Below are 27,925 nucleotides of genomic sequence, written 5' to 3'. Positions count from 1 at the left end.
ATCAACCTCCGTTGATTTCGCTCTTCAACAACACGGTCTTTTTTAAAGTTCCGTAGACGATGAGAGCAAGGGGGTTGTGAAGATACGGAAAATAGGGACTGTTTAAATATCTTTGATGCTCGTGGGACACAAAGAGAATCAAAATAAGAGACGTAGGGGTAATTCTGGGAGTTTTTGTATCATATTAACCGTTTCCTGGTGTTTAAATACGGGTAGGCAATAGCTAGCGCCATCGGGCTAACGGTGTTAGCAGCTAGCGATCAACCAAACGACAAAGGAAATATAGCCAGTAAATCAACGTTTCCATAACGATATCTTTTATACAGTTTGCTTATTCGGATTGGGGCCTTATTTTTTGACCAATCACCAAGATAGTAGAAAACGGCAGACTCGACCTGTTTGAATAAACCCGACAAAAATCCACTAAAATGGCGGAGCCGGACAAATTAAACATTGACTCCATAATACAGCGTCTCCTGGAAGGTGAGAACTTCTTTGCACATCTTTCAATCATTACATGTTCTTCAGAATTGAAATACGTAAAACCAACAAATACTTGCATATAGAATTTCTTATAGATTTATACTTGCATTCTAGAATAATTGTAAGCATATTTGTGTCCTGAGAGAAAGCCGGGGGAAGTGGAGCGAATTAGCAGTTGCTAGCCAACCAAGTGTACACCAATTTACTAAAACTCTGCCCAGGAGTTTTATGTCTCGGATATCATATTTATCATTACAAAAATCGATTAGCTGACAATTGCATAATGTCTTTTTTCATATGCTAGTAATTTAAAGGTTACGAGCCGATGCGAGCAAAAAATCGGGGCAGTATTTCATGCAATGACTGATGTGCTTTAAGTGATTTACATTTCTGTCTCTGCGATTTGGTTAACTTCCATTTTAGCGAAGGAAGTCCTGTGTCTAATTAAAATCGACAGCAATAGGATTACTCTAACTAATGAGGATGTATATTGGAGGTGCAGTACCAAGTGATCTGCACAATGGAGGCCTTCAAAATATGGCATAAATCTCGGAAAACGTTTTTATTTCCAATATTGCTAATGAGAATCTGGACTTAAACTGACATTTTCTGCAATAAACATTTGGTGATGTGCAGTTACTGAGTGCTCTAGCGCTAGATAGGTTTTTCTGAGAGTCCTGGTTGTTGTATGGTGGTGGATGATGATGATGATTGCTGGGTTTGGTTTTATTGCCTGTTTAGAGACTTAATTGCGAAGATTTAATTGTATAGTTCCGTAGACATGGTCAATCCAGGCTTTTTAGAAGGTGCCACACAGTTTCATAGTTTCGGCAGCCCTTTCATCAATCTTAATATTCAAGAAGAGACATTTTTTTTCTGTAGTATGATTTACAATTCGATGTTGATTTCTCCTAAGTGGAAGTATACTCATAACTGATTCTAAATGTGAAAAATTCAGATCAGTTTTTAACGCAGGCTTAATGTTTAGAAAAGTGTGTAACCTCATAAGACATTGGAAATGTCCCTTTTTAGATGCGTTAAAAATGTTTTGTGCATAAAGCTCACTGATGCCTACTGAGGGTAAACATTGCAAAGCTTAGCACAGATGGGCTTAATAAACCTAAGCAAGCAGTTTATCAAATATCTGAATCACATCAAGCATGTGTGTTGCATAACACACATGCTTTAGGCCTTCCAAACTATGTACCATCTCTTCAGCCGTTTTCTTAGCAAAGGAAGTTGTGCGTAAGGTCATAAGCAGGCCCACACGGTATTGTAGTTTCCGCAGAATTTATCGTTCATAAACTTTTTACAAATCTTTACATCTTGTGTATCATTCTATTAAATATTTTTGGTTCAGTTTAACATTTTATTATACTTTTAATCCGTTTCACAAAATTGCATGTTTTTACATAAGTAGATGTTGGGTCTGATGCCGGTGGGTCATTTGAGCTGCTGGACAGAATTTAGCTTGGTAAGAAACTGGTTTTATGTTTTCGGTATTTTTCATATGCGAGAAAAGGGAAGGAAACGTACACAATTTTAAATGTAATCAAAAAGAACTACAAAGAAAACGGATTTCCACATACAACGGACCTTTTACCTTTTGGCTTTAGGTTCTGTTGGCTACATGGCTGTGTAAATACTTTTTTTTTTTTTTTTTTTTCCCCTCAGCAAATTGCAGTAAAAAAAAATCAAGCCTGATAATAGTTGTTTATATACCCTTATATAATCCTGCTGTCCTTAGAACTTGATGCCTCCATCCATGACTCTCGTATTTTTATTTCATGGCTGCTCTTGAAATTAAGCTGGTATCAGTATTGTGTAGATGTTATTTATTTTTTTTACTTATTTTGTTTTCGTATTTTAAGGTTGGGGAAAAAGTACATTGCTCTGGCCTCACATGGATGGCCGGTCTACGTATACAGGCAGGTTGCACTCAAGTGCGTTACGGTGAACGAATCCGAATGAAATGTTGTCTTATTTGCTAAAGTTTTCTTGTGTACATGGGTTACTGTGCCTGTAGGTTGGAAATAATTACAAGAAGTTACATAACTTAATCCCCTCTTTTTAATGAACACAGCGGTGCCTTTTTTTTTTTTTTTTTTTTTTCCGGATCCCAACACTTGTTCTGTGGAATGTTTAGAGATTCCAGCTTTTAAGTCCAGATCCTTTCGGTTCATGCTGTTCTGTACCGCTGTGCTGTTGTGCCTGAAGCCTCATGGCCAACCAACGGAAAATCAATTGTACTGATTACAGGTGGCGTGAAGGAAACTTTTGCACATAGACAACGCTTTTTCTGTCTTTTTTTTTTTTTTTTTTGGCTGGTTGCTGTGTTTGCCTGTCATCTGCTATCGCTTGATGTTCTCTTGAGGTGTCACATAAATAAGTTGTTTTCTTCTCCTCGGATTGTCCCTCTGACTAATTGCCTTCATTGGATTTAAGCGTGGAGGGTATCACCTTTATAAACCTGAAGCGTTTGAGGCAAAACACATGGATGTCCGTGTGACGAGCGTGTACAAGCCAAAGCGATTAAGCGCTGGACTGTTGGCGTGACATTTCATGCATTTCCACATAGCATGACACCGCTACTCGTAGTTAAATTTGATTGATTGCCATTGTTGTTCTCTGCACTGCTTTCTCTTTGATAAGAAACTTAACACACACCTACTAGCTACAGTTTGAGAGGTTTATTTGATTGTTTATAAACCAAGTACACCCCCATTTTTGTGGGCGGTTGAACCGTTCCCTGCAACCTTTTTATTTCTACTTATTTATGGAATTTAGCACACCTAACTCTGCACACCTACTGGCTATCGTTGAAGTGGTTCATTTGCTTGTTTGTCATAGGTCCACCCCCTTCCTTGTGTTGGGTCTAAGCTTTGTGATGCTTATTGGCCCCGTGACTAACTTTAGAGCAAGTGCTGTTAGGGCATTAGCCGGCCTTAATCTGGGTTTAAAGTGACGAGCGGCAGGATCCTATTTATACCCTCTTTTCACTGACTGAGCCGATGGGCTTCCGGTCACTGTCCAGGCCCTCAGATCACTCATCTGCCGCCTGAGACCTTAAAGGCCTTCTTTCAAGTGACCCCACCAAACTGTTAGACCGGTGGGCGTCCTCTGGTTTGTTTTGTTTAAAAAGTGCTCCGTTCAAACAAAGCTTAGTTTTCAGGTGCCAAAAATGCGAAGTGGTTGGTCCACAATATGAAAGTCAAATTCAGGTTATTGTCTTTCCTTTACAGGGCAGGGCAGAAGGTGAAATGTAGCTTCCCAGGTGACTTGGATGCAAACATAGACTGTTTGTGACAGCGCAGTAGCAACCAAACAATTATCCATTATAATCAGTGTGCACAAACAATAAACCCGAGGCAAGATAAATATAGAGCTACTCATATAACACAGTATGGAAGTAAAACACGCCAGTTTATTCAGCAGTAAGTCTACGTTTAAAAAAAATAAATAAAGGAAAAGCAACAATACTTCTATTCAACATTTACAATACGAAGGATTAAGTATTATGAGCCTGAGTGCTGTCACATGCATATTTGCTTGCATGCTCATGTAATAGTTATACTACTAATAAAAAGTTTCAATTGTTGTTTTATTCCTGTGATGGCAAAGCTAAATTTTTACCAGTCATTACTCCATTCTTCAGAGTCAACTGATCCTTCATAAATCATTGTATTTCTTAAGAAACATGGTGAAAACCGTTGCTTATTATTGTATTTAATTTGTGGAAACTCTTGGTACTGTGGGGGTGTTTCAGGAAGTTTAAAATAACAGTTTTGTTTTTTTTTGTTCAATTAATGTATTTACTGTTGCTTTCAGTCAATTTAATGCATCCTTGCTTAATAAAAGTGTGAATTTCTCAATCTACTTGACCCCAAACCTTTGAATAGTAGTGTATATGCATGAGTGGGCAAACACACAACATGAATATTTCCTGACTTGAATAGTGGTTGTTATAACTTAAGATGCCAATATTTATAAATATCTCACATTGTAGTTGAATGTGCGCATTAGTTTGTCAAAAATATACCAGTTGTTTCTTGGCTATAATTATTGATGTTGGGAATTATGACGTAACATATGACAAGCTGAATGCATGTATTTTTCGCTGAAGGATTGTGCTGTGCATGTCTTTAAACAGCTGTGCTAATGTGTATTCAGGGAGGATGAACATTTGAGTCAGCCAGCTGCTTCTCTCAGTGGATCTTCACGTTAATTGAGACCCCTTCTGTGCCGCTGATTTAAATTGGTAGAAATGGCCGGATGTAAAGAAGCATGTTTTGTTTTCTACCGTGAAACTATTTTGGCAGTTCAGTTCGTTTGAAGTGGGCATTGTGACGTCATAATGTTTTTTTTCCCCCAGTGTCGACTATTTGTGTCCTTGGTTAATCTGTGTGAAACCTCATGCTTTAAACATTTATTTAGAGGTGTAGGCTGGTTGGATCGATTTTGTGAATGTGCACAAATAAGCCATCTCTCAAATCCTTGCATAACTGCCTGATTATGTGAGTCACCGGGATACGCGCAGTACTATAATTCTTGCCTAAAGCCAGCCATGTGAAATGTATATTTAAAACCCAGCGACTGCTTGAATACAACTGCGGGGCTGCCTCTGGGTCTTTTATCTTTCCTTTCTGAACATCCCATACACGGATACGCCTCTTCTGATGTATGGCCAGTTTGACCTCAGAGACGTCATTTACAACCCTGTCCAAAGAGACTGCATTATTTCTCCTCTCCAGATACATCCTATGCTCTTTCTTTCATCCGCTGCTGCCAGCTAAAGCCCCTGAACAGCATGTCATGCAGCCTGTCTAAAAGGGCATGTTTGAATAATACCGCAGGTCTGCGTTGTGTGAGATGACAGTCTGTTTAGACCCTGCAAGCCTTCTCTGTCACAGTGCAGCAGCAAATCTCTTTGGAGCTCAGCTTGTATTTTTTTTTTTTTTTTTTTTTTTTTTTTTTTTTTTTTTTGAAGAGACTGCAAGGATAAGTGCAGAATCTGTTGACCTATGTTTGCTTGTTTAGTTCGTCATGAATATTTGATTCTATCTGAAGTTCAGTTGCACATGATCTTCAAAAACTGTTCAAAGGTTACTCGGAGGAGAGCTTTAAACTGTGTCGTGCTTGTAAAAAGCCATATGCGGCGGTTGTGTTGGTGTGCATTTGACATGTTAAGGAATGCTTAAACAAACTGAAATTCTGTGAATGCCTTTAGTCTGCATACTTGAGCAGAGACGCATGCTATGGAGTTTAAGTGCACTGATGTCTGTGTGTCACTGAGTCTTTACATCACATCATTTCAGAGAGGCTTCTTGAGTTAAGTTTTATCATCCTCTAGATCTTCCTAGTTTTTAAACCACTTATTGTGTCTAATCTGGCACGTTTGCTTTTTTCATTTGGCTGATTTCCTGCTTTTCTCATTTCGTCCCTTCTGTTTGCTTGTGTTTTTCCAGTTAAAGGCTCCAGGCCAGGCAAGAACGTACAGCTGACAGAGAGTGAAATCCGTGGCCTCTGTCTCAAATCTCGGGAAATTTTCCTCAGCCAGCCAATTCTGCTGGAGCTGGAAGCACCGCTCAAGATCTGCGGTGAGTGTGTTTGTCCTACAGGCCTCCCACCTTCATACAAACCTGAAAGGATAAGGAATTGATGTCCTAAATTGTGGAGCTTCCTGCATTAAACAAAAATTGTTCTGTCTCTGCAGGCGACGTTCATGGTCAGTACTATGACCTCCTTCGTCTCTTTGAGTATGGCGGCTTTCCTCCTGAGAGCAACTATTTGTTCCTGGGGGACTATGTGGACAGAGGGAAACAGTCTCTAGAGACCATCTGCCTCCTATTGGCCTACAAAGTCAAATATCCTGAAAACTTCTTCCTGCTGCGTGGCAACCATGAGTGCGCCTCTATCAATCGTATATATGGCTTCTATGATGAGTGTGAGTACAGTTTTATCTTACAGCTACATTACTACCAATGGCACATTTCCATATAAAGTTTTAGAGTTGCTAATGGTTTTTTTTCAATCTCTTTTAGGTAAGCGACGGTATAATATTAAGCTGTGGAAGACTTTCACAGACTGTTTCAACTGTTTACCTGTGGCTGCCATTGTAGATGAGAAGATCTTCTGTTGCCATGGAGGTAAGCGCATGCAGAGGTCTTTTGTCCCCATGGCAATTTTAATGCTCTGTCATAACTCCTTTATTGACTTTGTAGTTTCCCAGGAGAAGTAAAAATGTATCTGTTCATAGCCATATCACTGGGAGACCATAAAGTTTGGTTGATTTGATTAGCATAAACTCATGGACACACCGGGGGACTGACTAAACAGGGTTTATCATATACTTCTTTTGAACTGCAGTACAGTTTTGCAGAAGATGTGGGAGAAATCTTCTCTGGAAATGAACTGATTTAATTTTTTGGTGACGCATTCATCGCATCCTTAAAATATTTGCTCTGGTTAGTGAATGAAATGCAGTAAAAATAGACTGCTGTAAACATGATGCTTATGAATTGCTCATAAAAGTCCTGAGCTTATTGTTATAACTTCAGTCAGCTGAAATGTGAGTTGTTCGCTAGAACAGTTTTTGTCACGAATGCATATGTGGGGGAAACGACACTGAAAACCAGCATTTCCTGCAATGCATATCTACCAAAGCCACAGCAAAGCAAATTGAAGTGTAAATTGAATTGAGTTGACTGTCAATGCACTAGTCTGATTCAGTAAACAAACTTCTTTTAATAAATCTCCTAAATTTAGCATTTGACTTGATGATCCATAAGAATTCACCTTCAGACGTATTGCAGCACAAAATATTAATGCTCTTTTTGTATGGAATATTTTTGTAATATTTTCTTTATTATAATACATGTTACTTTTCTCACCACTTCATGCTGATGAAATATCGTCATGATTACATAATTTTTCTTGTTTAGTTATGATGTTCTGTTTACAGTTTTAGTGCCTTTTCTTGTGCTGTTTTGCAGCCCACAGCGTCTGGATGCTGCTTGGCAAATTATTTTTAAGTTGCACTGTGAAACATAATGAATTGTTTTCTGCTCCAGGCCTCTCTCCAGACCTGCAGTCAATGGAGCAGGTGCGGCGCGTCATGCGGCCCACGGATGTACCTGACCAGGGGCTGCTGTGTGACCTGCTTTGGGCCGACCCAGACAAAGACGTGCTGGGCTGGGGAGAGAACGACCGTGGCGTGTCCTTCACCTTCGGTGCAGACGTGGTGGCCAAATTCCTTCACAAACATGACATGGACCTAATATGCAGGGCACATCAGGTTAGTTTGTGCTCTGGGGTGGCAGGAATGGTTCCATAAAGCAGCGCAGCGTTAAAAGACTCTGACGTTATCTTCTCGTGCAGGTGGTGGAGGACGGTTATGAGTTTTTTGCGAAGAGACAGTTAGTCACCCTGTTCTCCGCTCCTAACTACTGTGGCGAGTTTGATAACGCCGGGGCCATGATGAGTGTGGATGAGACACTCATGTGTTCCTTCCAGGTAAGAGAAGAGCTCTTATTTTCCTCCCTCTTTTTTGCCTTTACCTGATTACAGGGCTTTCCAGTTTCTCTGCAAATGCATCAAGTATACTTACATGTAATAGGTCTGGCCAGCTTCCTCTGTGGATTTGCATTAGATCATCTTTTGAAGGTTGTTCTCTGTAGTGACTGTTCTGTTTTTTTTAAAGTCCACTGCCTACAGAAGCTTTTTATTCACAGCACAAAGCAAAAAATGCTTGGTTCCTTAATCACCCTGCCATGTCAGATACCTCATTATAAACGTGAAGTAATATTTCACGGGCATAAAAAGCTGAGTTTGTCAATGTTGTAACAAGGTTTTCAGTTTATTTTGTCGATGTTGTAACCAGGGTTTGACATTAACTTTTCTTTTTTCTTTTTTTGCTCACTGGCCGCAATGTTATGTTTTTAATACATTTCCCCTAACCTTTAATTAAATGCATGAATAATCTTTCATAACAAATTTTATTAATAAAATATAGTGATTTTAGTTTGGAACTATTTTCTTTAACCAAATAGTCGACAATATCGGCCTATCCTTTCAATAAATTCAAATTCTTGTAGCTTATATCATGTCAGATTTGCTATCGTGCTTCCTTTCTCCTGGTGGTCATGTTGCTTAGGCTGCATGCTAGAAATCTGATTCTAAAGTGTATATGGAGTAAAAAAAATAATAAAGTAAAGTGCCTCATGTCCTTAGAAGGCAACTACTTCTGTGGGTAGCTCAGCATTGCTAATGTTCAACTGTATTGAAATCAGTTGTTCAGGGATCAATGCTAAGAATTTTTTTTCTACTGGCCCAATAAAATTTTTACTTGCCCTGTCAACGTTTTCACTGGTCCTGACAACAGAAATAAAAGTTGCTGTTTAATCTTTGTTCTATTAAATACGCTTTTATGACACCAATATTTTATACCAAATAAATTTTACAATTCTCTTTCAATTTTGATACCATAGCAAAAATCACTTGCTAAAAAAAAAACACCTTTGTTGTCAGCTTTTTTTGACAATAACAGCTGTATGTTGAGTTCTTTTCAGCTATACAGATTTCACACTGACCACCCTAAAATGTACCCAAGGTTCATTTCTATAGTATTATAGATACTAAAATGAGGGGTGTACTCACTTTTGTGAGATACTGTAAATATGAAGTATAAACATTGTGTATAGCACAAGTAGTAGCACAAATGACCAGACTTTAGCTTTGTGAAATTATGCTACATAAGGCACACATAACAGAAACAGCAGGCAATTTCACTGTATTTTTTTTTTTTTGTGACTTGTAACATCCAGGGACTATGGATGAAAAATTGCCTAATTCTGGTACATTTAAAAAAATGTTTGTTCATGTACAATGTCCCTGTCAAATAAAAAGTAAAAATTTTGTGAGAACAGTAATATTGATCGGTCTTCATCTTCAGTCTCTCTGGCCTCTGTTAACGGCTGTTTATAAACTTAATTTTAATAACAAAACATTTCCACACAAATGGCTTTTGGGAAAATGGCTGCAGTACACGTTGTGTGCAAGCACGGTACGGAGATATGTCCTGTCGATCGTTGCATCTGCACTCCAGTGATAAAGCTACAAAGTTACTTTACAAGATGGGTATTTTGAACTTTTTGCCCGTTCAGGTTTAATGCATGCAGATAGTAAAATTTCAAGACGATGCAGCAGTGGCCCCCAAATCTGTCTGCTGTCCCGAATGTCTCTCACATTGGCCCCGGGCCTTCGGAGCGGTCCTTTTTCCCAAGCCCTGCTTGTTAAGTCATGACTCCTGTTGTTTTTTTTGTTTTTTTAATGGTGAGGTTCCATGACAGATAGGATGGTCCCTGTGCAAGTAGCTCAGTGGCTTTTTAAATGAAGCTTGTGCATTGCTCACAGCGCGTATTGAAGTGCTCTCTCTCTCTTTCTGTGGGCGGACATGTCTATATTTGGAAGTGTGTTTGCTGTTGTGCGCCATTGCTTACTCTCATCCTCTGTCTTTCTCTCAGATCCTTAAGCCAGCCGATAAGAAGCTGTACTACGGTGGAGGAGGTGGAATGGGCTCAGGGCGTCCAGTCACCCCGCCACGAAATTCAGCCAAGGGTGGAAAAGCCAAGAAATAACACCCGCTGGATGGCCCCTCCACCCCCCAACGTCCTCTCTCCCTGAAATTCCCCGTTCTGACCCCACTCTTTCTCTACCTCCCTTCTTTCTTTCCGTCTCCAAACGGCTGTAAAGCAGAACAGTACCCAGGGTTGAAGTCCTTTTTTTTTCCTTTTTGTTTTTTTCTTTTCTTTTTATTTTTTCCCCTCATGTAACTTTACAAATGTGTGTTTATATTTGAGACTGCGTGTGTGAGCGTCGGTTATGTTTGTTACGCTCTTTGTGTTTGTTTTTCCACCCATCCTTCCCTCCCCCTCCACCGCTCATCGCCCTCATCTCTCCACCTGTTTCTCTGTCAGGAAGCATCCGACGAAGCCTCCGTGTAATTGCCCAGCCAGGCTCTGGGAAAGATTGAGACAGACAGAGGGTCACAAGGGGGTGGGTCGAGAGGTGCAGGTCAAGCCCCCCCCCCTCACTGTTTATGTCCCCCGCATTGTTTCAAACACAGAACTTGCACATACTGCATTAGTTAGAGAGCCAGTTTGAGTGAAATGTGATGCATGTATACACACACACACACACACACACACACGCACACATACACACATGCAGGGAGAATGGATGTGCAGAGAAAGCGTGAGGTAGAGAGAGACTGTCACAGGTGCATAATTTCCATTTAGAGATCCAGTGATTTAAAACAAACAATCATGTTGGAACTTTTTACTTTTTTGTAGATGGATCACAACAAAAAGCTTTGAAATTCTTTGCTTACTATGTGTGTTTTTTTTAGTGTCTTTTTTGAAAGACAATTATCAATAAAGAGAACTTTATTTAAACATCCTGTACTATCTATCTTACTGTGTCCAGTTCTCCCAAGTTACGACTCTCTTCCTCAGGTGTTTACCGTTGTCAGTCGGTTTTGTTCTTGCTTTTGTTCTCTATTTCGACTGAAGAGGACTGAATGTAGTCTTTCAGGGTTGACCAAAGTTGACATTTGCTGAGAAGGACTGAGATCGTGCACCTCATCATTTGCTGTTTGCTTGCTGTCTTTCTCTCTGTGTGCTTCCTCTCAACTCAGTCTCCTCCCCTTTGCCTTCCAGTTATGCTTTTCCATTAACGTTTTTAATTACCTAAACATGATTACTCTTTATCTGTCCTATTGGTCTGTCTGTTCTTCTTCTTTTTCTTTTCTTTTTTTCTTTCTCTTCTCTCCCTTACACCCTTAACTAGTTAGCATTATCTGGGATTTTAGCGTTGGGTGTCACACCCATCTTGCTTTGCCAGCTCAACTTTGTCCCTTTGCTCTAGAGATCTGTTGTCCTTTTCATTCCCCTCCCTCCATTTCAAACTGTTTTGAATTGCCAGGCAGGATTTAAAGTTTGATCCATATAAATCTCAGAGGAGTTGCTACTGTAATTAGGATTTAAGAATTCTGCTTGCTACACAAACTCCATTCACTGGCGCCAGCAGATGGCGCATTTCACAGACCTCTGATTCACTTTTACACTTTAATGTGTTTGTAAGGTATAAGTATACTGCAAAGCAATACACTAGTGTCCTCTGCTGGCTCAAAGACACACTGAGTTCCTGTAGTGCCCTGCTTTATATGTTCTTGAGATTAATATTTTTGTTATTTAAGGCAGCGTAGTGATATCCAAAACAGTTCGATTCAAACAGGTCAGCCTTTAATTTTTGTAGGTTTTTTTTTTTTTGGTTTTTTTTTGAAAAGATTTATTCTATATGGTCACCTAGCTTGAGAAGGGAAAAACTTAACTAAGCTTTAGATGCTCAGAATGACATCCCATAATTAAGGTCTTCAGGTCAAGGTGTGTCTGTCTTTGTTGACGTAACCTTTCTGGTCAGTATGGGAGACTAGCACTGACAAACCAGAGTAATAAGTGTAGTGATTGCATTCCTACACACATTGCGTCAGAACTACTTGTCTTATACAGAACACAATGATGGCAACAAAACATGAGAAATGTATGCCGTTACTCATCTGGCGTCTGATTGTCAGTCTAGAGTCTATCATAAATGCCATAATATAATCATATCACTCTTTTCTGATAGATCTTGTGTATGTATCGGGGGGAAGGGTTTTTTGAACTGAGTATATGTGCAATTTAAAAACAATTAAGGTGATGTATTTCATTTGGTCGATGGCCTTTCTATTATCTCTGATCTCCTCAGCAAGGCTATATTTGTGCACATCATGTTTGCTTTACAGCAACACTGAGATTAAGACTTTATTAGTAGTAGAGTTGTTGTTGTTTATTAATATATAATTGTACTTTTGTTTTACTGACAGAGAGCAGGCTATTTAGATTGTGATTTTCTTCCTACTTTCTCTTATAAAGCAATCAGGGATGTTTTTCCTTAATGCACTGTAGTATATTATTTCAACTGTATCATGACGAGAAAGAAATTAATTAGAGGTTTTTTTTAAAAAAAAAGATTTTTCTTTCTTTTCCCAGTGCAATTTGATTTCAAATGATAAATCCTGTTTCTCAGCTACCGGGAAAAAAAATAATAAAACAGTGTATTTGTACTGGTTGTTTCAATATTCATTTTATATTTTTAACCGCTGAGTATCTTGATGTGTTATGAGAAAGCTGTTCCTCTTTTAGTAAGATGTATTAGACAAATTAAACATAAGAAATATCTTTTCAGCTGATATAGTATATAAAGATTATTAAAACTAAAATAGCAACACCTACCCAGAAGCATAATTTTTTCAGGCCTGGAAAGGTTTTCCCATGGAAGTGTATTTGATATACGTTTTTTTGTTTGGTAGTTTATTCATACATGGTATAAAACAATTAGAAAACCCTAATTTGGTTATTTAAGACTATAAATCTTAAATATATTCAACTGAAATAACATACAAAAAATGCAAAACCAATTCTAACTGCTTCTCAATGTTCAAAGCCGCAAACAGAACAACGATATTTAAATATTACACATAAACCGTACAAAGAACACAGTGAATGAATATAAAAACCATTACTGAGCATAACAAAAAAAACTTAATCCCATCAAACATGCATTTTGCCTAACAAACAGCTTGCTATTATATTGCATAACTCCAGGAGGTCAACAGGACACGGTTTAAGAGACGAGGCGGGGAGCGCGTTTCTTTCACGGCCGTTGATTAATAGAAGAGCGAAATATTTCCTGTATCTGCACTCCCATTGGCCAATCTCGACGCCGTGTAACTTGGCGAGCCAATGGGGTGAGAGGAACGACGCCGAGATCTCCGCCACTCATCCGACTAGCCAATAGGAGCGCCACCCTGGATGTCAAGGATTGGTTGAATTCACCTCCAGGACTAGACTTCTACTACGTTCGAAAACAAACGCAGTATAGAAAAATTAATGCTAGTATCACACGCAAATCGCCTCAACGGCACTGTCAGTTTTCCGGGTTAGAATCATATATCCGCAGCAGAAACGTCAAAATCATGGAATATGGGGATATCGGGAGCATATGGCAGCAACGCTCGTAGCCAACAGGAAGAGCTAGCCTGCTAGCTTACAGACGAATTTCACTACGGACAAATCGAACAGAGAATTGAAGGATAGCCCGTCAGGTAAATGCGCTGCTCTGTTTATTATACCACACAGCTGTGCTCGCGCCGATTTTGCAGCCATTTACTACTCACAGTGAAATATATCATATTTAGAGATGCAGTTTGGACCACGATGGTCAGCTTGTGTTGTCCAGTGAGCTAACGTTAACTGGACTTCAGCGGTTTGGGCTGAAGTCCGTTAACGCTCCCCTGACAGTGATGTATGGCCCCTCGCAGCTCTGAACATTAATAACCAGCTGTTATGAATTGGCAAAATCAATTATCCTTTGACCTCCAGTCAGGTGTCTTGTTTAATAACGACTAATTGGCGCGATCATAGCTGCTTGACGACAGATGAAGCCGTCTCTGTCCAGACCGTGCGGCATGTAATATTGTCTTGTTTTATTAGCCCTGTGAGTGTCGTTGTATATCGTGTGTATTTATTTCTCGTCGCTGCGATCTGTGGACCAGCACGGAGGTCTTTCTGAGCTGGTGTTTACACGCTTTCCCGGAGCCTACTGTCACTCGAACTCGATTATAACTCAAGTACTGTTTTCTGACTTGTATAGCGACTCTTGAAGACCTGTCAGCGGAGACAAGGATTATACTTGTATTAATCTATGAGAGTGAGGATATATGCTTGCAAGTTAGCAGCAATAATCATCAGGGTTACAGTATACAATACCAAACAGACATTATGCAATGCACTGTACAACAATGTTTCTAAATTGTCTCTAAAGTAGCTGCAATGAACACTTAACATGTTTATTATTATAATAATATTAATTATTATTATTATTATTATTGCAAGAAAACGAACAATATTGCATTGAAGTACAATAACAAAGTGAAAGAGAAAAGGAAAAGTGACACACCCCACTCTGAGATTACGAAATACATACGTAAAAAATTGCTTTTTAAACTTATTGTCAATGAGGTTTAAGAAATTTTACAGTAAGGGAAATCTCAGCAAGAAACGCGTCAAATCTATTTTTTTTGTGATGAAAACGTTTACAATGTTATACGAAAATGAATCGGATCAATGGCATTCACTCTTTAAACGAAAAGTTGAAAATCAAGTGTTTTTAAAAGCAGACGTAATGATTTCAATAAAGGACACGTAATACACAGATATCGAAAGTAGCAGTTTAGGAGTTGTCTGTGTAGATGCTATGTATGCTATTCTATGAACAATGAACATAATTTTTTTTTCTTTACAAATATTTTTCTGGCAGGAATTTGTGTGTTAACCCGAGTAATGTAACAATTGCTTTACGTTCATGGTTACATTTTTGTTAATTAGGAAGCCCAAATCCATCCAGTGATTGGGCATACACTACATCTCTTCTGTCATAATGCTAGATTGATGACACTTATTCAGCGAAATCCAGCACATTTCAGATTTGTAGGTTCTCTCAGCTACTGTCCTAATAATTGTTACAAGCAACCTTTTGTCAGTTAAAATGTAGACATTCACTAATTGTTTTTTTTTTTCTATGTGAGACCAAGGAGAACTCTTAACATTACAAAACAAATAACTAACAATAATGACAAAACAACAGTGATGGTTTAAAAAGAGAAACAATTCTTTAATGGTAAACACATGATTAATTTGTGCTGCACTGCGTGCTGGGAACTAGAAAATTTGGGGGAATTTTCTTTGTCTAAAATGGGTTTTTATAAAGTTTTAAAGGTACCGCTTTTGCTTTACAAATTATTCCTGCTGACCGAAAAAAAAGGAAACTATTCAGTTATTTTAGTATATAAGCAGTGAGGGTATTACTTTAACATGTATTGTTTGTAGTTTATGGGTTAAAGTGTTATTAATCACAAATTACTGTCTAGGACAATAAGTGAACTTGATTTGGGATTCAGATATTTTGGGTCAGTAAAAATGCACATCAAAAATAATTAGGTTTGTAATACTGATCGTGTGGCTTGGTATAGAAGGTCAGATGTTTCCATTAAAGCTCAAGATACTCATCTCAGATCATGCTGGCGAACATTTCTGCAGCTTTATCACTGCTGTCATAGGAAAAAAAAATCACCTTCCACTCATAATGAATAAAAAAAAAACTAAATGTGTAACTCACCGACTTCATTTTGTTCTAGCATGTTGATGGTGGGCGACCATGGAGGGATCTTATAGAATGAGTGTGAGAGAGCTTTGTGAGACAGATGATCTGGCAACGAGTCTGGTGCTGGATCCCTTACTGGGGTTCAGCACCCATAAGATGAACATAAGGTACTGTGCTTTATACACAACATCAACAGTTTATGCGCAGTATTTAAAGGAAAATATTTGTTTTGTTGATAGCACTAATGTAATATTTGTCCTTTCGTATTGTAATATGAAACATTAACACGTGTGTGTATGTGTGTAATATTTTTTTTAAATTGTACTTCTTTTAAAAACGTACTAAATAAATAAACTATAAATTTACTGTCACTTTTTTGCTCCGTTTAATGTGACATTGCTAAGTTTTTTTTTTACATTTCTTTTAAATGTGTCTTATTAACCCCCAGACCTTTGAACTGTAGCGTAAATGATTTCTTCCCTTCATAATTTGTCATTCTGTGAATGAAGTCCTCCCCCCGAGATCCGGCGATGGGGTTACCTCAGAGAAACACTTTTGCGGTTCAAACGCACACATGACTTCCAGGCCACCTTTGATGCCCTGTTGGATGGGGAATGGGTCAGCGGCTATTTCACGGGACTGGGTTCACACCGACAGGAGCTGCTGAAGCAACATGTGAGTGTCATATTTAAACTAGAATTGCTGAATGTCTATTTTTTTGGTTGTATGCACGTATGTATAATCATCACCAAAGAGGAATGTAAGAATGCTTGAATTGCTTTGAATGTGTAGCTGTTGTAGGGTCTTAGTTGGGCAAGATTCCTTTTTCTTCAGTGCATTTGCTTACATCTTTGCAAGATCAGTTATTTATCTTCTTGATGAGTACGGTCTCTCTGTACACACAAAGACTGTCCTGGGCAAAAAATAGTTTGACCAAGATAGACAAGTGCAGGGAAAATTCAGATTTGTGTGATTTAAGAGAAAACTTTGGGTGACTTTCTTTAACTGAAAACATTTAGGCGCTTTGCTTTATTAATATTTATTGTGAGTGTTTTAAATAACCAAATATAAAAAACACATTGGCAGATCCGCTGAACATAGCTGATAAGGCTTTGAAGTGATGCTTAAGTGATCAAGAATATTCCAGTGTACAAATAAGCTTTCCTTTGATTCCTCTGTCCTTATTTTCTTTTTCTGCATTCTTCATTCACATCCTAAGGAGTGGAGCTATGACTCGAGGAAAGGAAACTATAATCGGCAAATAAGAAATAAGAAGCACCCCTCTCTCAATTTCTTACCCCCTTTTTTTTCCCCTTGAAGTTTTATTAAAGACAAGCACAGTGTATCACAATATTCTTTTGGAAATAACAATGTGTCCTTTTTAAAAAATTATTTGAACTTTTTCTTCATTTTTTTCTCCCCTTTAGATGTATCGTTATATGACAGCATTTCTGTTGGACAGTGGAGTGAACATTGAGCCATGTAATCGCTATTCCTCTGAGACTAATGGAGCCAAAATCACATCCACCCGAAACTGGTTAGAATCAGTGTGGTTTTTTTTTTTCATATAATTTTTCAATGAAACTATATGTTAACTAAATAACTCTTACGCATAATAAACTGGTCTCCTTTTTAAATTGGCGATGGAAATGACGATGTTGAATTCTCCAGGCTTGTGGGAGAACGGGTGGAGGTCCTGCAGGGCTGTATAGCTGAGCTGAGTCCTGAGGATAGTGCCGTCCTCAGAGCGGGAGTGAATGACTTCAGTGTCATGTATTCGACGCGCAAGAGATGTGCTCAGCTCTGGCTGGGGCCCGCTGCCTTTATCAATCACGGTGAGAGAGCCTGTATGCATAAACTGATCAGTAATATTCTTCTTTTTTCAAGTCATGGTCATTTGTAATGTACAAGATCTGATTACAATATTTTCTGTTTTGTTTTTATTGCTGGGAGAAGACTGCAGACCCAACTGTAAGGTAAGATATTAAATGATTGTTTTGGGAGTAAGGTGTTCTTTCATTTGCTTTCAGTTGTCATGCTTGTATTCACTATATAATATATAAACTATACCAGTTTTTCTTTAGTACAAATTACTGATTTGATTCGGCTGATGCATGTGTGCACTGATATGCCTTCTTAGGTACACATCTGTGTGTGATGCACTTCTTTATCGGTTCCCCATCTTGAATGTAAACCGACAAGACAAGTGTCTGATATGTCACAATAGATCTGTGCAAGTGGTGAAATGCAGCCTAATAGACCTGTCACTGTTATTTCTTTAACAATTATCAAACAGCCGTATTGACAAGATAAAGACGAAACCATTTAGTGCGCACATGGATCGCTTTAGTGGCTTTAATAAGCCTTTTAAGAACACTTTGTTTCATGTCATTTGTTTCTTTGTTCTTCATGAAGTGTCTTGTCTTGAATAATTGAAAAAGCTGTGTTTACTTCATTAAAAAACACTTGGAGGCTGCATGGTGTTGTTTTTGATGTATTACTATTATTATTATTATTATTATTTTTTGAATGGTAAGGAGTTTGGTATAAAGTTATTTTAAGTGTGTGGCGTTTCACAGGTATTGGTATGGATTACTGAACTTTGGTATGATTATAAATGTGAGACAAGGTGCTGTTTAGTTGTGAAGCAAGTATGCTGGTGAAGGGAAATGATACAGAAATGAACATTTCTCCTGTTTTATTTTTTTATGCATCATTGTACTTGGCTGTGTTAACTTTAAAACATTGTGATTTTAAAAAGCACTAAAAGGTCATTTTAAACACTGTCCATTTCTTTCATAGATAACTGAACATTTAAACCTCGCTCATATTTTAACTAATTGATTGTGAATTCTCTCTTGGTGTGTGTGTGTGTGTGTATATATATATATATATATATATATATATATATATATATATATATATATATATATATATATATATATATATATATATATATATATATATATATATAAAAAGGATTATCTGTTGAAAATGCACCTATTACAGGAATGAATTACATATTAAAATATTAGTTATTTTAAATTGTAATGATTCATAACATTATTACTTTCTCACTTAATTTGATCAAATACAGTCTGGGTGAGAATAACAGAATACAAAAGCACTTTAAAAATCTTACTGACTTATATGTACATTTTATTATTTATGTATTTTATGGTTTTATTTGATCTGACTTCAGTCCTAACAGGGCATCACCCTTTTTTTAATTACATTTTCCTTAATTTGTTTTCACTTGTTTCCCGGCATGACTAAGTAGATTATGGGCAAACAGTGTATGCTGAAAAGTAATTTGCTCATACTGTTTCTGTTCCTCCTATTAGTTTGTCCCTGGAGATAAGAATGGAGCTTGTGTAAAAGTGATGCGGCCCATCTCACCGGGGGAGGAGATTACCTGTTACTATGGGGACAGCTTTTTTGGAGAGAATAATGAAATGTGTGAATGTTGCACATGTGAGAGGTGAGAGTATATACGTTAATGGCATCTGCTGTGGGTATTATAGTGATGCGGGATCTGTAACGTGCAATTATCTCAATGAATGCTTGTAATTGGTCTGAACTGTATTAGGGTTTAATGTCAATTAGGTTTCTAATGACAGAAATACATTTAAAAGCCTTTTAAATCAGGTTTTATCGCAACTCTAATTATGCCAATCTACGCAGGAGAGGAGAGGGATCATTTAAGAAGAGAGACCAGTTACCAGATGAGACTTGCCCTGGGGATCCTTCAGCACAGAAATATGAGTTCAGAGAGACTGACCTAAGGCTTAACAGGAATAGGGGAAATGGCACCCCAAAGTCATTTCTCACTGTATCAAACTCAGGTATGCTTGTTATATGTTATATTTAATTGTTTTCTTATTACTTGTGTCTTGGAGGAAAATGTATATAAAGCCTTTAAAAGCCATCTTGAGATAATAATACTGAGTGAATGCTCTCCACGTATAGTATGTGTTCATAAAGTACTTTGACTTCAAATGTGCTAAGTGGTAGCTTCAGCCCACTCAGAAGAACCAGTACTTACATAGAAACCTATACAAAGTAGACAGAAAGAAATGCTAGTTAAAACAAAAAATCAGATGTCTTTGGAGGCTTTTACATCTGAACTATTTTTTATATGCTTTGAGTGTAAAATTACAAGGGTTGTAATTAAGCATTCTATGAAAAAGTCTGTATTGGTATAATCTCATTATTGCCACCCCTTTAACTCTGGCTGTCTATTCTTCTTGTCTCTTTCTCTTGTCAGCCTTGCCAGTGGGAAAATTTCCCCAACGGACAAAGAGGAACGCCCTTGTTTTGAGCAAAATGCGAAAGTCTGATAGGTGGAGGAGGGAGGAGCATTGCAAACAGGTGGAAAAGAGGACACAAAACATCTTATCATCTTTGCCTCACCTCAAGCTAAAGGAGCTGAGCATCTGCCTCTATCAGCACAGCACAAATTTTCTATTAAGCTGTAAGGACCCTTTAAGCAAAGAAAGGGCCCTGCTATACCTAATTGAGAGAGAGCGACCAATAGCAGAGAGGATAACAAAGAACAGCAAATCTGTCTCTCCACCTTTCAGTAGTGCTAACATAAATGGACCGGAGGATAGAAAAGATGAGGATGGAGAAATATTAAATGGAGACCCCGTAATTAGTTTTAAACCCTTTACTCTTGGATGTGTTTCCAGTTTACATGAAAGAGACAGCATGAAGGCCAAGGGACGTAACATTGATGCATCATCTGTCAGAATTGTCCACCAGGGCATTTCCTCAAGGACCAGGAATATTCTTCGTAGTCGTCTGAGCAGTCTCCAATCAAGGAGCCAATCTAAACTCTCCAGATTCAGCAAAAGGAGGACCAGACTGATCAAATCTAATGCTAAACTCTCTGCAGGGCCAAATGAATGTGCTGACTCGCAGACACAAGATGGTAGCAAGCAGGAAGGAAGCGAGTTTGAGTCCAAGAACACTGCTAACCCTGGTTTAATCTCCACAGGTAAACCATGTAATGATAAACATGTACAGGTTGATGGAGACACTGGAACTAACCGTGACAAATCATCACAAACAGAGAGCACGGCGATCACAGAGACTCAGCAGAGTGTCTTTAGGGATTGCTTCAGGGAAGTGGCTGGCGACAGGAGGCACTTCAACGGTTCCATTGCTCCTGGGGCAGGTGATGTTAGTGCTTGTGTAGCTTCAGAGACCTCAGGGGATAACAAGCAAAACCACAGGCTGTCTGTCTCTTCTAGTGCTGTTAGCGATACATCGTTCTTGTCTTCACCATTTCTTAATAGTCCTGTGTCTTTCCACTCAGGGTTAAATCGTTACCTCAGAGTCAGTCTGGTCAGGGTGGCTATTCCAGGAAAGCCCAAGGTTGAAAGTACAGGTCAGAAGGAGGCAGACAGTAGAAGAGACAAGGTTACAGCACCAGCAGCAGCATCAGTACAGCAAAACACAAAATATAATGGCAGCAAAGACAGCAATAGACAAGGTAAGAAAGGGGTAAAGGAGTTGTATTTCACACCAGTCAATATGGAGAGTGCAGATAAATACATAAAAGTAACATGTGATTTAGAGACTGGCAAAAACACAGTCACACAACCTGTTTCAAAAGAACTGGTGGATGTGTTGGGTAAGGATAGCCACAGTGAACATGCAGTTGAAGCTAAGCAAGATGATAAAGCTGTAACGGTTGAGTCTGTTGAAGTTACAATTCCCAAAAATTCTGAAGTTGTTGTGCAGAAACAGAAAAGAACAGATAAGTATGAGAAACGAACACATGTTCAATGCATACCTGAGGTGCAGAATAAAGAAAGCATGATCAAGAAGCAGGAAAGAGGAACTGATGAAGAAAATCCCTTGAAAAAGAAAGTGATAACAGCATGTTTTGGTAGCAGGACTGTTGTTGTTAAAGAGGCAAAGGTACTGTTGAAGGATATTAGAAAGAATTTGAGTTGCAAGTTTAGTCAACAAGATAAGGTAACTAATGATCACCATCCTCCGTGCAGTTGCAGTGGGAAAGGAGAACCTAGTAATATAAGGACACTATCACTTACTGACAATAAAAAGACAAAGAACAAGCATGAAGCACTTAATAACAGGAATGAGAACTGTAATAAAGGACTCGCTGCAGCTGATCAGCCAAATATACATGAAGATACTCAAGTGAAACAGTCAGAAAACACTTTGATTTCATCTGAACCTCCACCCACTTGCAAGGTTTCTCTGGATCACAGTCCTCAGAGCAGCATTCCTCTAAAGAAACGAGCATTTCGAGAATCGCTTGATACAGACCCAGAACAGGATGTTAATGTACCTGCAGCACCATGTACTGATGTTAGTAAAGGCAAAGAACCCACTTCGGACAATCTGTTACCTAAGCCAAGCGAAAGCAGCACAACATTGTTGAAATTTTCAGAAGCAGAATCAAGTTTAACTCTCAAAGCCAGTGTTGGCGTTGGGTCCAAAAAGCGTGGTTCATCCAAGTTAATAAAGATTCCATCTAAACAATACTCTAAAGCTCTTCACAGTTCTCATCGTGGACCAGGGCGAAACAATGCCCGACTTTGTGAATACAGAGATGGTACAAGTAATGTACATGTTTGTGAGCGGACAATCAATGACCTCAAGCATGAAACATCTAAAATTGCTGAAACAGTCATTTGTAATATTGGAGAGGGAGATCAAGAGAAAAGTGACAAAGGAGTAGAAGGAAGAAATAAAGGACCAGGGAACTGTGAGATTATGGATGATACTGAACATGCCATCAACGATGAGCTGTCTACCTCAAATGTTTCAGATAACATGGAAGAAGACCAGAAGCTCAACGTCAGAATACGCCTTAAGAGGAAAAGGGGAAAGGAATGGGCAATGGAGTGCACAGACGATGCAAAAAGTGTTGCAGACAAGTCAAACCCACAGCAATGCCTGGCTTTAGTTGACCCTTTTAGGGCCATTTTGGATTCTGTCTCGATTTTAAATGCAGAAATGGAAAGGATTCGAGGTCATGGGGAGGCTGATAATGGCGTTGGATTGGAGAAAGCCACCAAAGCAGTTCAAGACGTGCTGGAGCATTGCAGAAAAGAATGTGCAGCTAAGCCATGTAAAAGACAACAAAAAATATCAGCTGTTTGCATTAACAAGAAGAACATTAGTACACCAAAAGAAATTGTTCAAGACTGTGGTGATGTTACAGACAAGCAACTACAGCAAAAATCATCTGATCCAAAAATCGAGGCAGACATTGATGACATTAAACCGTTACCTCTGATTAGATTGTGCAGGAGAGCTGAAGGCAAGTGGGAGGTGGAGTGGAAAGAAGCGCACAATGAAGATGAGAGCACTGATACTGAGCACGGGGAGCCAAAGAAATTAACATCTGTCTTCTCTACAGCAGCAGTAGTGGAACAGACACCTCTTGGCAATGTTAAAGACGAAAACCCATCTCAATGCCAGCAACTTATGACGGGGCGTATGTGCACCAAGGGGACAGAGACCTTCAGAGATCCCCTGAGTTTTGAGACTTCACCCTTACCATTATCTCTTTCACCTTTGTCACTTTACTCTCCCGGTTATGATGGGCTGGCAGGAGTTAGTAATGTCAGTGGGAGTGTTCAAGCAAAAGAGAATGCAAGAGAGCAGGTTTCAGACAATTTCGAAAGTTTTAAGGCTGCAGTTAGTAGAAGTGACAGTAAAGGAAGGAGTGACATTTGCTTGAGTCACAATTTGTTACAGATTAACAAAAGTCTGTCAAAACTCCAGGCTCTGAGCCAGCCACAGGTATGTGAGAAAAGTGTGCCCACTAACACTAGTATAAACACCTCTCAAATTCAGTCTCCTCCCATCTCTCCCTTTACCACAGATTGTAGCTTTAGTAACTATTCAGAAGATGTGCTTGACTTTCCATGTTTAAATCTTGAAAGCTACGATCAGATGCCTCCACAAAACAACTTAGCAGGCTCTTTAATAGATTACTGTCCTGGTGAACCACATAACACTGGGTCCTTCAGCAGCCCCTTCTCCCAAAGTCCTACCGATGCATGGAATCCGGAGACCCCTTACCTAGGATCACCAAGCCCAGTGAGTAACTTTAGTAGTGACGAAGAGCTAAATTTCCCGGATATTGTCTTTGCTCAGTCAGACACATCTTCATCTATTGGTGCATCTCAACTCAATCTCTTCAGAGATAAGCTCTGTAGTACAGCCACAAGTTCTGTTCCTCTGCAAGACCCTGAGAAAGATCTGTACTTGTCTGATGGCGAGCTGTCAAAAACTCCAATAGAGCTCCAGGTCCAGGAAGATTCAGCAACACAGTTTCTCCCCAAAGACTTTACCATGTTTAACAGTGCTTCTACAAGTGCTAAACAGCCTGGGCACTTAAATTTACGCCTGCATCCTCAGGATAAAAAGTTAAGCTTTTTTGATTCCATTGTTAACTTGAAGTCCTCAGAGCCAGGCCTTGCTAAAATTGATGGTAAAGACAATGGACCTCTCAACCTGCATAGCTCAAAAGCTAAATCCGAATCCGTCTTTCCAAACCAGACAACACAAAGTCTACATGGTGCCGGACCTCAAAGTAACCTTGTTACACCCTTCCATGCTGATTATCCAGGTGCATTCAACTCTGGCAATGCATTTTTTCGTAGCAATGACAAGAAGCTTCCTTTTTTTTCAAACCCCAAGAATGTCTTGAAAAGCGAGGAAGGCCAAAACGCTTGTCGAGTTTCTGTAGCTGCTGGCAGCTTAAAATCTCACAACAACCTGGAAAGCATCTATGCTTATCCAGGTACGTCAAGTTCTCACAGTGGAAAAGAGTCTTCTGCTAGATGCCATAATGCTGGGTTTTTAAGATTGGCTGAAAGTCAGCAAAAAAACCCAAAAAACATGCCTTCCAAACAGTACCCCTCTAATCTCATTCCGCAAGGTGATCGCATTCACCCCGTTTACTTCATCAGCTCTAGCAAAACCACAACCAACTTTTTCAAGAACAATGCAGGCCTAAAGTCCCAGATCTCAAGAAGTGATAAAGATCCATCCCTGTCCTCCACATTTTTATTTCCCTCATCTCAAAGTTCTCAATGTTACAGTACGACACAAAGCAAACTCTCAAAATTGGAAAAACCTCATGCTGTCGTGGCTCCCACTCAAAACACTCAGCTTTCTGGAGTGTCTTCTATCCAGCTCAATAAGAATCCGATGTGTTCAAACATTTCTGATTTCAACTTCAGCTCCTCTCTTTCACCTCCTGCGTCGCAGCACAGCAGTCCTCATTTGGGATACAGAGAATCCTCAATCCATGAGGTCCCATTGATTAAAACTCAGTCAACCACCTTTGAACATGGTCAAACTCCTCACCAGTCGTACGTAGTAAACTTCACCGGAGATCATTCCCTGACTCTGGGCTACAGTGAGGATGGTGAAAACTTGAATTATTCCGGTTCAGGACCTGCAAATTACACTTATCATTGTCTAATGGAGCCTTCGGGAACACAAGGAAGGCTGGTCGTGGAAGCATGTGGTCCCTCTAACTTCTCATCTGCTCCTTCTGTGAGTAGGTGTGCAGGGTCTAAAGGCCACGGAGGCCAAAACGGTAAGGAACAGCAGCATCAGGGGACAGGAACTCACCCATATAATTCTTTACACTTCTCCACCTCCCACTCGCAAAGCACCCCTATAACGGAGCGCAAGCCTAAGAGACTTAGGCTCGTGGTGACTGACGGTACAGTGGATCTGGACCTACAATATACTGATTAATAACGACCATTTGTCGTTGATATGCTGAGACTTTATTTATTTAAAACAACTTCGATGTAATGAGATGTTCTTTTTGTTTTCATTAAACTTGTACCATGTAAAATGTCCTGTTCTTAGCATTGAAACAGATTTTCTTGAAATATTTAAATACATATTTTTATTAGCACACACTTAAATAACTTAGTTATTTGTATGCTACATGAATTTTGTTTAGTACCTTATTATAGAAGATAATATTTTCATGCTAGTGGTTCTGTATTAAAACAGAAAAATAGATACTCTGTTTGTCCTGTAGTACATAAGACTTGCCACAAGATGGGGATGTTGTTCTCCACAATGTGGAAATTCTCTGTTCCTCCTAGCCTTTTCGGTTTGGAGTTTTTGCAGACATGTGACTGATCATATGTGAGAAATGGAAGTGTGGCTGGCAGCTCGCACAGCTCAGTGGGTTAGCACATGAAGGACCAGAGCAGGGAGTGTGTGCTTTTAATTTAGGGTTGTTTGAAAGCTAGTTTGTCGATTTAAATTAGAATGTCAACCACTGACTACACAAATATTTGTGCAACATATGACAAACGCATACCTTGTGCAGCTCTCAGGTGTCCTGTATTTGGTTTAGGGGATTCCTGCATGTCAATAAAGGACTGCAGCAACTGCTACATGAAATGCATACAAATCACAGATATTTCAGCACCTTTACCATCAGTGATGTCATTTATTTGAATAGGCTCCCATCTTTGTCATACAAATCACACACACCTTTTACAAGCACAAATGTGTTGTGGTATTGGATGCCCTTTTTAACACCAAACATTTGTCTATATCAGCTTCATGGGGTTTTGTATAATATTTGGTATTGATTTGGTACATTGGGCCGATGCATAATTAATTAGTTACCACTTGTATTATTCTAGAGAGATGTTTAGTGCCCTTGGAACTGATCCTTGATCAGACTCACTTAACAATTACAAGAATACTGTTACAATAATGAACTATAGTCCTACAGGTCACCAAGACCCAAAACCTGACATCATCTCCAACCAGATATATTTTTTTATTTTTTGAACTTTTTTTTTTTTTTACCTCCCCAGTACATAGTCAGATATGGAATGTGTTTGTTGGTTTCTTCTCGGTTTTAATAGTTGCAGACTTAACAGAGCCCTGGGCTGTCCTACATGTTTATAACATAGTTTGTGTTAAGCCTTGCCTTGGTCTATGAAAAGCCAGTGTATTAATTATATTTATTTTTAATATGTTCTTAACATGGTGCTTCAATATAACTTAATTTTTGATTGTACTAAATTTAATGTATATTACTGTTTTTTTAATATCTACAATTCAGATGTCTTTTATTTCTGGTATGTCTTGTATGGCCATCCTGTTTGTTACTTAGGACATTTGAGATAAATTTTAAATTGTAATGTTCAACTGTAAAATTGTAAAAAATGAAATTAATGCAATTAAAATGAAATGATTTTAAATAAACTGTTGATGGTATTTTAGTATCTTTCTATCTGTCTAATCTCAAAATTAATATTTCTTTTGGAAAGGTCAATTTGCCATTGTATAGTTTTATTAGGAGATTAATCAAACTGAAGAGTCCTATATATTTCCTTTTTCAACCCTGCTGACGAAGTCATTTTAAGTTTCGTGAGTGTTCTGATGGTAATGCTACCAGTAGGTATTTCTTCAAGGTTACAGGTCTTTGCAGGTATTTTCTGCAGTGTCTGAATTGGCCTAATTGCTGCAAAGATGATATAAATGACTAACCATAGGAGAGAGAAGGGAGCATTAAAATAATCTTTTATATCATCACTCGCAAACATGTATATGTTTGCACATCCAAGGTGTTCCACCCACAATGCACCTTTATCGTAAGCACTGTCATCTATCACCGCCGATCATTCAGATTTAACCCCTCACTAAGCCTCTTTTTGTTTTCTAACTTCTTTTTTTGAATCATATTATGTTTGCGCTGTCTTTGTATGCATTTTTAGAATGTGATCTTAATTTTTCTGCTTTTCTAACAGCTTACAGCTAATCTTTTTGATGTTTTTTTTTTCTCCCCTTCTTTTTGATTTAGCCATCCTCTTCCACACTATTTAGCTGTCTGCATTCCATGTTTTTGCTTTTTTAAGAACAAGACTTATTTGTTCTATAAATGCGATATTTTCACCCAGCTGCCTCTGTTGTAGTACGTCAGGTTCTTCCTCGTCCCCCAATCCTTCTTTCAACTCTTTGTCCACTTTCTTTTTGATTCTTATCGCCTGCTCATCCTCTTTCCCCATTCATGACCCATTTTCTCTTCTCTCAACAGTGAGCAGAGGGTTAACTCTGAAGCCAAGTGGAACAGCTTTTTTCATAACGAGGACACAGGCAGCAAGGCAGTGGATACTGAGGCGGTGAAAGGCTGAACCTTTGA

The 27,925-nt window shown here is 38.8% G+C and overlaps 2 protein-coding genes across 2 annotated transcripts; both read left to right on the top strand.

Moving 5' to 3' along the window:
- The first annotated feature begins 12 nt into the window (after positions 1 to 12).
- ppp1caa (protein phosphatase 1, catalytic subunit, alpha isozyme a) lies at positions 13 to 10,934 on the top strand. Its single transcript, XM_043235069.1, has 7 exons — positions 13 to 483; positions 5,949 to 6,080; positions 6,197 to 6,427; positions 6,525 to 6,629; positions 7,554 to 7,777; positions 7,861 to 7,995; positions 10,005 to 10,934. Exons 1-7 carry the CDS (start codon positions 429 to 431, stop codon positions 10,116 to 10,118), a joined length of 996 nt encoding a protein of 331 aa, XP_043091004.1. The 5' UTR covers positions 13 to 428; the 3' UTR covers positions 10,119 to 10,934.
- A 2,452-nt stretch (positions 10,935 to 13,386) lies between these two features.
- kmt5c (lysine methyltransferase 5C) lies at positions 13,387 to 26,988 on the top strand. The gene is made up of 9 exons (XM_043234930.1): positions 13,387 to 13,687; positions 15,779 to 15,911; positions 16,254 to 16,419; positions 17,172 to 17,281; positions 17,416 to 17,579; positions 17,701 to 17,720; positions 19,089 to 19,225; positions 19,429 to 19,589; positions 20,012 to 26,988. Exons 2-9 carry the CDS (start codon positions 15,799 to 15,801, stop codon positions 25,501 to 25,503), a joined length of 6,363 nt encoding a protein of 2,120 aa, XP_043090865.1. The 5' UTR covers positions 13,387 to 13,687; positions 15,779 to 15,798; the 3' UTR covers positions 25,504 to 26,988.
- Positions 26,989 to 27,925: the final 937 nt, after the last annotated feature.

The sequence above is a fragment of the Puntigrus tetrazona genome, chromosome 3, assembly GCF_018831695.1.
Source record: "Puntigrus tetrazona isolate hp1 chromosome 3, ASM1883169v1, whole genome shotgun sequence".
Lineage (NCBI taxonomy): Eukaryota > Metazoa > Chordata > Actinopteri > Cypriniformes > Cyprinidae > Puntigrus > Puntigrus tetrazona.
Note: the sequence above shows the minus strand (reverse complement) of the source record. Positions and strands in the feature narration are given on the sequence as shown.

Coding starts and splice junctions, on each gene's coding strand:
- kmt5c (XM_043234930.1), top strand. CDS start 15,799: ATGGAGGGATCTTATAGAATGAGTGTGAGAGAGCTTTGTGAGACAGAT. Junction 17,282..17,415: donor ATCACATCCACCCGAAACTG/GTTAGAATCAGT, acceptor TGAATTCTCCAG/GCTTGTGGGAGAACGGGTGG. Junction 19,226..19,428: donor GAATGTTGCACATGTGAGAG/GTGAGAGTATAT, acceptor CAATCTACGCAG/GAGAGGAGAGGGATCATTTA.
- ppp1caa (XM_043235069.1), top strand. CDS start 429: ATGGCGGAGCCGGACAAATTAAACATTGACTCCATAATACAGCGTCTC. Junction 6,081..6,196: donor AGCACCGCTCAAGATCTGCG/GTGAGTGTGTTT, acceptor CTGTCTCTGCAG/GCGACGTTCATGGTCAGTAC. Junction 7,996..10,004: donor CACTCATGTGTTCCTTCCAG/GTAAGAGAAGAG, acceptor TCTTTCTCTCAG/ATCCTTAAGCCAGCCGATAA.